Source organism: Eurypyga helias, unplaced genomic scaffold, assembly GCF_000690775.1.
Source record: "Eurypyga helias isolate BGI_N326 unplaced genomic scaffold, ASM69077v1 scaffold25107, whole genome shotgun sequence".
Taxonomy (NCBI): Eukaryota; Metazoa; Chordata; class Aves; order Eurypygiformes; family Eurypygidae; genus Eurypyga; species Eurypyga helias.
Genome location: NW_010263999.1, coordinates 10,109 through 19,915, shown reverse-complemented (window position 1 = coordinate 19,915; position 9,807 = coordinate 10,109). Strand labels below are relative to the sequence as shown.

Sequence of the window (9,807 nt, the reverse complement as noted above, 5' to 3'; positions counted from 1 at the left end):
ACTAACAATCGTAGAATCATAGAAACACAGAATAGTTTGGGTTGGAAGGGACCTTAACCTTGGGCTGGATCATCTAATTCCAAGCCCCCTGCCATGGGCAGGGACACCTTCCACTAGATCAGGTTGCTCAAAGCCACATCCAGCCTGGCCTTGAGGACAGCCATGATGACAGTGAGATGCACGGATGTGCAGGGCTGGCCTAAGCCACAAGCTGTCCAAGTAATTACATGACATCCCTCCCACATGGCTTTTCTGGTTCCCCATCCCTGCAGTTCATGCGGGTGGTTTGCACTGCAGAAATAGCCTAAGTCTTTCCTGTTCCCCAAGAAATATATAAGGCAACTTAGCTACCTTTCCCAGGATATGCAGGTCTCTCAAATCTTCTGAAATTCGTCACGAAACTGGCAAAGTGTGCAGTTGGTATGAGGATCACAGGAAATAGTATCTTACAGATACTCTCCCTCAGCAAAACAGGCAAAGAACTCACTGTGAACCTAAACTTCATCAGCTGTGCAGATGATCCATAGGCATATGGATAGGCATATACAATGCTTCAGAACAGCAAGATTTTTCACTTGCTTGTTGCCCATTGCTATGATTTAAAAAAAAAAAAAAAAAATGTTTTAAAGGCCCATTTTTTTTTTTTTTTTTAACTTTTTTTTGTGTAAAATTTTGTGTAACAAAACCTGCTCATTTTTAATATAAAAAACAAGAGAGTAAGGTGACTCTGTGGTTTAAACAGGAGATCTGGAGACCAAGTTCTCTTTGTATTGCTTCTCCTTGAGCTTATGCTAGGTATGTATCCCATTTTCCTTATTACTAAAAGGAGGATGAGCCAAAATAATGGGAACCATAGAAGGCTTGATATAAATATTTTGAAAATTATATGAGATTTACTTATGGCTTAATGACTTTTGGATACTTTTTTTTCAGCTGATGTTAACATACTCATTACCACAGTATTCCTGGTTTTCATTATGAGAAAATGAGAAGAAAATGGGATGGAATTGAGCTTTTCCCCTAATTTTGACCACTTCAAAGCATGTAATGTTTCAGCAAATTCAATGCTCAGCATGTTTCTTTCATGTCTCTGTTTTTTAGGTTGTGCTGTGGATGGTCATCCAGCCCCAAACATCACCTGGCTTTACTCTGGCAAGCCTCTCAGCCTGCGGCACCACCTCCTGGCAGCGGGTCGGATTCTTCAGATATTCAATGTCAGTGATGCTCCTGATGGTGAATTCAGCTGCCTTGCTCAGAATGAGGCTGGCTCGCTCACACAAAAAACATCCCTGGCTATACAAGGTAACTTTCCAGTTTCAGTCCTGCTGCCCTACGAAGCTCTTGCCATGAACTTCCCTGCACTGCCTTTCTCTTCCTGGATTTCTCCTCTGTGAAGCCAGGACGGTCATGTGCAGCGTGAAATAGATGTTTTGATGGTTTACTGCCATGGATATAGATTTGAAGGACTACCAGGTACTTTGCAGTGTCTTGGGTTTTACTTCCCCAAAATGCCATCTGCTATTTCTGACCTGCTGATCTTAAAACACACCTTACTGATTCAAGCTCTGCTTATGCTTCTTGAGTCTGGACAGTTTTCTTGTCTCAAAATTCAAGACAGAGGTGTCACAGTTTGAGCCCCTGCAATGAGAAGGCCTTCCGTTAATCTGCTCAAGTCAGTGTCTCATAGTCTTCTTACTCGAAACCCTTCTCTTGTAAAAATGCTGCAACAGCTATGCTTACCCTAGAAATAATCCGAAGGTGGTAAAGCCACGGAACAGAGCAGATGGCTGGAACAGAATATGCAGCATTCATTGCTTCCATTATCAGGGATGGAGTGGAGGCAATTTAACTTTTCCTTAAATTTTGCCATAAAATTTTCAGTGTTTTGTAACTCCCCCATTCATCTTCAGGATGGATGATCCATACAATCATCTCCCTGTGAAAAACACACTGTTGTAAGATCACAGGATCACAGGTACTGCTCATAACTGTAGTTAAGCTCGTATTCACTGAACCATACCCCTTTATGAAGATAGATGCAATGTCCTGCATCACTGGCATCTGGTCTCACTTAACTACTCTACAATGTCATTCACTTTACGTGCCTGATGGGTTTCTTATGCCTCAGACAGTCAGTGCCTTACTGCACCTGTAATCCTGTTCTTTCTTTGTGCATTGCCTGGTGCCTTGTAGGCGTAGGTAGCTCCCCTTCACATGAGAAGCTAAGTCTACATGTGTCATCCTGGAGAACACCTCCAACTTCTCCTTTCCTAGAGGTCTCCTGCTAGCAGTTTTTGAGCGTTAACACATCTCTCCCACACTTTTTGGCAGAATACCGCTGGTCAGTGGACAAGATGTTGGCTTGCTCAGCTTCCTGTGGCCACAAAGGGGTGCAGCTGCCCCAGCTGAGGTGCTTACTGGATGGGGCCGAAGTCAACATATCCCACTGCAAAGAGAAGCCCAAGCCAGCCCTGCAGCCCATAGCGTGCAACAGGAGAGATTGCCCTTCACGGTTCGTCTGTCCTCAGTTAAAATGTCATAAATGTTTTTAAGATGTGCTTGAAGACTTCTTTTCACCAGACATTATGTCGTTGCAGCCTCTCTGGTGCCTGTGTGGAGAAAAGTGAAGACTAAAAGAGAATTTATGAGTTCTTAACCTAAATAGTGGGGAATTTGTAGCAAGATTTGTGGAAAATATTGACACTACATGGTAGGAGAGTTTACTCCTCGAGTAATTAGGTTAGAAAATAATAGAGAGGCTGTTGCCTACTGTGCTATCAAAGTTCACAGCTTGAGTTGTCTTGGGTGATACCAGTCTCACCCTATGTTGAATGTAAATATCATGCCTGTTACAACTCTGTGCATACGGGAGTTCTGTCACCTGAGAACTGCAGGATCATACCTTTTTTGTGTTCCACATGACTTCATATCAGATCCCAACAGTATAACAGACAAGAAGCTAGGTTTAGCAGCAAGGTTTTATTCTGAGTTCCTATGTTTCCTGGACATCAGTACGGGCAAGAATGTAGCCGAAGCTGCAAAGAATTCCCTTAGCAGAATGGAAATGTCTTTTGTGAAATGGGCACATCCGTGACATCCAGTGGGCATGAAGGGGAGGTCAGATTGAATTCTGCCTCCTTTTGGAGATTGCCATCTTCTTGTTTCCTTGGGATTGTATCTCTGTGCCCCTGTAAATACCTGTTTTTCAGTTACTGTTAAACACAATGGAGCCAGAGCAGCTTGAAATACTTCTGACTACGCTGAGGTCTTCCTCTGCTGCTTCCTTCCCATGCAAAACACTTTCCTTCTTTGACGTCCTTTGGTGGAAAGAAGAATATGTCCTGAGTGCCTATCCAGAGAGTCAGTGTAGTGTTAGACTCCCTCCATGTTAAAAATGTCCTACTTCTGCAATTCAGTGGCTCCTTAGCCGAGATGTGGAAACGTGCTTTCCCATATTTTTCTGTGTTTTTACTCCCTCCTCTCCTTTATTTCCACTGTGGACATGGTGTGTTTCAGTATACAAGCACTTAAAAGTAGTTAGGATCTCAAGAGAAATTTAGTACAACTTCTCTCATTCAGCAGTGATTTGGGACTTGCATTAAAAAAGAGAGTCTAAGCTGAGGCAAGGAGGCTAATCAACCTGATGAGAAGTAAGGGGCCGGATTTACCGTTCTTGCTGTGTCTTGGGTATATGGCAAGATTCTGTTTAATTGCCTTTTACAATACATTCCTACCCCTCTTTGCAAGCAAATGTTTTCTGACTTGGCATCTGAGCCATAAGAAAGAAACCAAAAGAGATTTGATGAAATACGAAACACGCTCATTAGCAGCAGTTTTCCTTGGTGATGGCAATAAATTCCATGGGAATGGTTTATTTCTTTTTACACCTTCGCTGAACTGTAACGCAACCCACAATCCTTTATCAGCTCCTTAGAAACTGCTGAGATGTAAGCCTGGAAATAAAAGTTGATTGAAATGCAGAGGAAAGCTTTATAAGGGGTAAGCAAATTTCAGATTCAACCTCACCAAACTGCATGAAAAAAAGTAGCAGCATTTTTGTTTTCCATGTTGGGAATGTGTTTGTTTATATTTTCATTTCTGTGACCGCTGGAGTTAATCACCTGCAGAAGACTGAGGAATAGCAATGGACACCTCTTCATGGGACTGGAGAACACCTATTGCCTATTTTGTAAAGTAATCGTAAAGACTGCTGGTGAGGGATGTGATAGGCACTATTTTCCTGCCAGTCACACACAAATCCTGCAGGGTATCCTGAACCTTAATGAAGCAAACTGCTGAGTTGACCGTAAAACTCTTCAGGATATAGTAATCAGACCCATCCTTCTTGTTCCTACGTATTTCCTTCCAAACCTGACTGTATGAGTATTTCACTTAGTGATCCTTGGATGCTGTCCACCTTGGTAGGAGTTTGGACCTGGAGTATTCTTTTCTGGTGAACGTGTGGCCTGAACTCAAGACGTGCAGAGAAAGGTGTCCTTTGCCTCCAAATTGACTGTGCACTGTTCCCATCCCTGAGCAACCTTCAGGCTCTTCTGGATTATCCCAGCTGTCAGGGACATAACAGAGCAGGCAGCCACCAGTAGGACCCACCAGTAGGAGAATTTAATGAAGAATGTGCTCTTTTCTCAGCTTTCATGCTCTGAGCAATTTTCAGTGACTACCGTGAGAGGCTGAGGCTCTCGGGACCTTCCAGGATCGCACCCTAAATGAACCAAGCCATTGCTGCCTTCCTTTGGTCCAAGACGCAAAGACCTGTGGACAGCAGTGATCTGCAGACGGTGGCACGTATCTGCTCCCTTGACCTGTTCGCCTTTCTCTCACAGGTGGATGGTAACATCGTGGTCTCCTTGCACACGGAGCTGCGGTGGAGGCACCCAGATGCGCCGAGTGACGTGTCAGCGCCTGACGGCGAAAGGCAGCTCTGTCCCGATGTTGAATGATGCTTGTGCCCAGGTGTCCAAGCGCCCTGTGGACACCCAGAACTGTAACAGGCAGCCCTGTGTTGAATGGGTGGCCTCCTCCTGGGGCCAGGTAAGGAACGAGCCAGCAGTCCTAGGACAGCCTCATAATGCGGGCTAGAAAAAAGTGACAGAAAATCAGAGGAGTGATTTTGCACCTTGGTATCTTTAGGTTATGATCTGCAGGCTTTTGAGGAGGCAGCTAAATTGCTCAGCTCTTTTAACTTCATGTTTGATGCACGGCATGCTTCGATTTCTGCAGCTTCCCACAATCCCTAGAAATGCTGCTTGTGAACAGGAGTTTTACTCCAGACCCCTGTATCGTCCCCAGCAGAAAGTTCTGCAGCTCCTCTTTACAGTGACAGGTGACACATCTGGGAAATAGCTGTCTCCAAGCCTTAATTCCCTTACCACCCAGTGAGTGTGCTTCAGTTTGGGCTGGCAGGAGTCAGGGCTGGTGACTGTGATAGGTTTGGGGCAGGAGGGTTGTACAGTAACCCAGTTTTACAATGTTGCTAATGTTGCCCAAGAACTCCAAAAAGTGGGAGCTATCTTGACTTGCTTCATGATGAAAGGCAGAATGGAGTTTTAAAAGCATTTGCAGACTACTTCATGCTGGTTTGCAGATCTTAAATTCTCTCCCTGCAGCTCCATACAATGATCAGACAGTTAAAAGCTTCCCTCCATAAATACGAAATGTTCCAAGCATTTAAGAGTTAAATCACTTTATTGCTGAAATCCACAGGTGACTTTTGTCTTTTTCTCTCTGTAAGCTGTGAGATTTCCCGAAAAGACACTTGTCTGTATATATTCATAGAATCATAGAATCATAGAATCACAGAATCATGGAATGGTTAGGGTTGGAAGGGACCTTAAAGACCATCTAGTTCCAACCCCCCTGCCATGGGCAGGGACACCTTCCACTAGACCAGGTTGCTCAAAGCCTCATCCAGCCTGGCCTTGAACACTTCCAGGGATGGGGCATCCCCAGCTTCTCTGGGCAACCTGTGCCAGTGCCTCACCACCCTCTTCGGGAAGAATTTCTTCCTGATATCCAATCTAAACCTCCCCACTTTCAATTTAAACCCATTACCCCTTGTCCTGTCACTACAGGCTCTTGTAAAAAGTCCCTCCCAGCTTCCTTGTAGCCCCTTCAGGCACTGGAAGGCTGCAATGAGGTCTCCCCGGAGCCTTCTCTTCTCCCGGCTGAACAAGCCCAACTCTCTCAGCCTGTCCCCATAGCAGAGGTGCTCCAGCCCTCTGAGCATCTGCATGGCCTCCTCTGGAGTTGTTCCAAATGGTCTATGTCCTTCTTATGTTGGGGGCTCCACAGCTGGATTATTATTATATATTCAATTATAATCTGGGACCAGTCATTACTATGTGCTTCCTTGCTTTTGTCTCCACTTCAGTTTGTGTGAGCAATAGGTGAAGCTTGATGGGTCCTCTACAGTCCAGCCTTAAGGGTAGAAACACACAGATTTTATGTCAAAGTTCTCCAAAGTGGTGGTTCACATGGGGGTATAGCATTCCAGGGTGAATGAGAGACAGGGATAAAACCACAGAAGCCAATTTTGCTAGAGGTTAAAGCCTATACTAACTACTTTAACATCACTTCTGGTGAAATAAGCATTTTCAAAGGGAAAAAGATAAGCAATTTGACCCAACCAACGTAGTCATATATCTAATTGAAATGACGAGTCAGGGAAAGGCATAGAAGCGAGGGTTCTAACCATGCAAGAAGAGGCTAAGAAAATAATTACCCAGAGAGAATTATTAGTCTTGGCATATAGCGAGCTATCATCAAATATTTTGCCTTCTCTTCCAGTTAGTGTGTAGTAAGTCAGTTTGAAAACAATGGCAAGTGCTATCTCATTCTATTAGAGGTTAGAGTAAGACAGTAGTTTGTTATTAATAACCACACCCTTTCTGTATTTGCTGGGGGTAATGTGCACAACACATTGTGCTGCATCAGATTTTTTTTACCATGTTGGTAGTAAAAAGTGTCTTTAGCTAATAGAACTTGTTGTTCACTGTTAGAAAACAACTTCATTTAACTCTTGCCTGTGTATTTTGGAAATTTCTCTCATAAAAGGTGACTGAGTTATTGTATTACATTTATAAGTAAAGCTTGGTATTCTCCTTTTATACAAAAGAAGCAGATTTTCACTCCCTGTGGAATTCCAGGTAAGGACTGGATTATCCTTGCAAAAAAACAATTACCTCATCCTTATTTCGTAGGTCATTATGGGCTATATTGTTCCCTATGACATCATATTCAGTGGAGACAATCAGAAAGGTCTGAATTAATTTGTCAGACCTAACCTCTGTGCATTATAATATAATATTCCTTCTACCTAGCTTAAAAAAAATAAGTAAGTGAAGCCCCACAGGATTCTATACAGCTCAGTATCCAAGCCAGAAGACTTTCATGTAATTACGGTTAGGTTAGGAACAGATCACTGGCTCAGTAGTTCAGTGGACCAGTGACCTTCTTGGTTGTCCCATGGGGTATGAGGTCCCTGTTGCCCAGGTTCAGTGACCAACTTTCCCAACTCACAGAGAAAATAAACAGACTACCTACTGTACTCCCACCTCCAGAATTAATTCCTTTCCTTCATTCAATGTTAGGGGCATTTTGATCTCCACTATGTAACCCCATAGCGTTTTAAAACTATTGACTCAGGTTTGACTGGGATGAGGGCTACTAGCCCTTGCAGATATCATGGAAGTGTTCTTCATACTCTGACAAACACCAATTCCACATACCTTGCTCAACAAGTGGGTTGACTGGGAGCAACTGGAAACCTGGCAGTCACTGCTTCTCTTTCCCACTTGTCAGGGAGGGAAGAAGTAGCAGCAAGAAGGGTGTATTATGTGAGGAGTGCATGGTAGTGAGAAACAGGACTCCTACTGGTGTCAATGTGGAGGGGGCAGAGGGATCAGTCAGCAGCCCCCCCCGGCAAAAAATTCCTCACTTACACAAAGGTCCCTTTCCTTAGCCCTCAGTCTGTTCCTGAATACAATTTCCAGATACTTAGAAAAACAAACTTTTCCTAACAGTTCACATAATTTTGAAAGAACACAAGTAGATGCTTCATACCTATCGCTCATGCTGATTTAATCAAAAGAGAGGGTTAGAAGACTTAAACAATAAACATGTGATTGATAAGCTTGAATAGGTTAGGATAACCTCAGTATTGGAGCAAGTTTGTAAGTCTGCTGTGTTCTTCAGGCTTGCAGCTTTTGTTTACAGTCAAGCAGTGCTTTTAAGTTAATAAATGGAGTGGAATATGTTCTTGGTTTAATGCATTCTTGGTTATTAACTATTTGCCCATAAATTGTGATAGTACAAACTGCAAAACGCACAATAAAAGGAATGTATTGAGGTTTCCTCTATGCTTCCATCGGCTCTTGGCTAATGACATGAGAGCATTTTATTTGCCCTCACAGATGCATTTAAGATTGAACTGTTGAAGAGGAAAGGTAATGAATCTACAGGGCAGATATAGAAATGCAGTTTTAATGCTGCTGGGGGAGAGTGAGGTAGGGCAGAAGATGACTGCGTGCTCAGCCTTCAAAGCCTGCAGAGCTGCAGGAAGTGCTCAGAAACTCAGCAGTCACTGCACGGCAGTGTGCACTGCATTTCACCAGCGATCTGATGGAAGGGGAACACGACCTGCCTTCTACCTCCCTTAAGTGATTTTTTCTGTGTTCGCAGTGTAACGGGCCTTGCATTGGACCACGACTGGCTGTGCAGCACAGACAGGTATTTTGCCAGACGAAAGATGGGACTTCTGTGTCGTCAGATCAGTGCAGTGCCTTACCAAGGTAGGTCAGGAATCTCTTACATCTGAAACCACCACCCCTCGCGCAGATGTTGAATGGTCTAGTGACTTAACTGACGAGTTTTAGGTTTCCCCTAAATAACAAAGAGGTCCCGCTGCAACCCATACAGTTACGTGGCACAAATCTCACCAGGGTTAAGGCCAGGCTTTACTGTTTCTTATGAGCCCCAGAAAAAAACAGTAATCGGCCAGCAACTGGAAAGTCTTCCAGGGGTGCCAAATCCCAACTGAAAGGCTGTGCTATCTCTTCTTAAGCTGCCAGTCTCCTTCTGTCTTAAACACAAGCTCTAACTGGGGGGAAAACGGGACTCCACAGCATTTGTTTTCCTGCAGATAAACTCCGCTGTCAACATTGTAAAGACATATTTACTTTACATGAGACTTAGGTATGTAAATCATGCCTGATCATGAGTGATAATTAATATAAATGGCTCTTTGGCTCCCACTCGTGTACTTCCATTATCTTTGTGACAAATAGGTGGGAACCAAGTGTGCCTAGGCACCTTCTGTGAGACTGCGTTGAAAGGAAAAGGAGGGTTTCAGAGAACTGTGTTTGTTCCCACTGGCTGTGAAGCCATGAAAAAGTCACAAGGCTGTTCTAGGTCTTACTGGTCTCTACTTCTGTATGTTTTCAGTGGAACTCTGTTTTGGCACTGGATGAGGAAGACATTTAGGCCAAATCCTCAAATAGTTCAAATGGTCATTTAGCTCCTGCAGTGCTGTACCAGGGAGCGCTCGCTGAGGGCCTGGCCCTTGAGTGCAGTTACAAACTGCCTTTCGGTGCACTGGAGGTACCCCTGCTTGCATCCATCAAGGACCTGACCCGTACAGTGCTCTGAGCAAATTAACGTTTGGGATGTGCTGTCCCCGGAGCTTGCATGACAGCCGGAGCAGCACGCGCTTGCTCGCTGGGCAGCGTGGTGATGGATCACCCCTCCCTCCCTCCTGCCCGCAGGCCTTTGAGCACCCAGAACTGCTGG

At 44.2% G+C, this 9,807-nt stretch overlaps 1 protein-coding gene across 1 annotated transcript; it reads left to right on the top strand.

The window, feature by feature from the left end:
* Nucleotides 1-1,101: 1,101 nt before the first annotated feature.
* LOC104513036 (ADAMTS-like protein 1) lies at nt 1,102-9,802 on the top strand (the record flags this gene model as incomplete). Its single annotated transcript, XM_010156256.1, has 5 exons — nt 1,102-1,302; nt 2,332-2,512; nt 4,845-5,052; nt 8,701-8,810; nt 9,783-9,802. Coding segments are annotated over 5 exons (720 nt in total), but the record flags the coding sequence as incomplete, so codon positions are not given.
* Between the last annotated feature and the right edge of the window lie 5 nt (nt 9,803-9,807).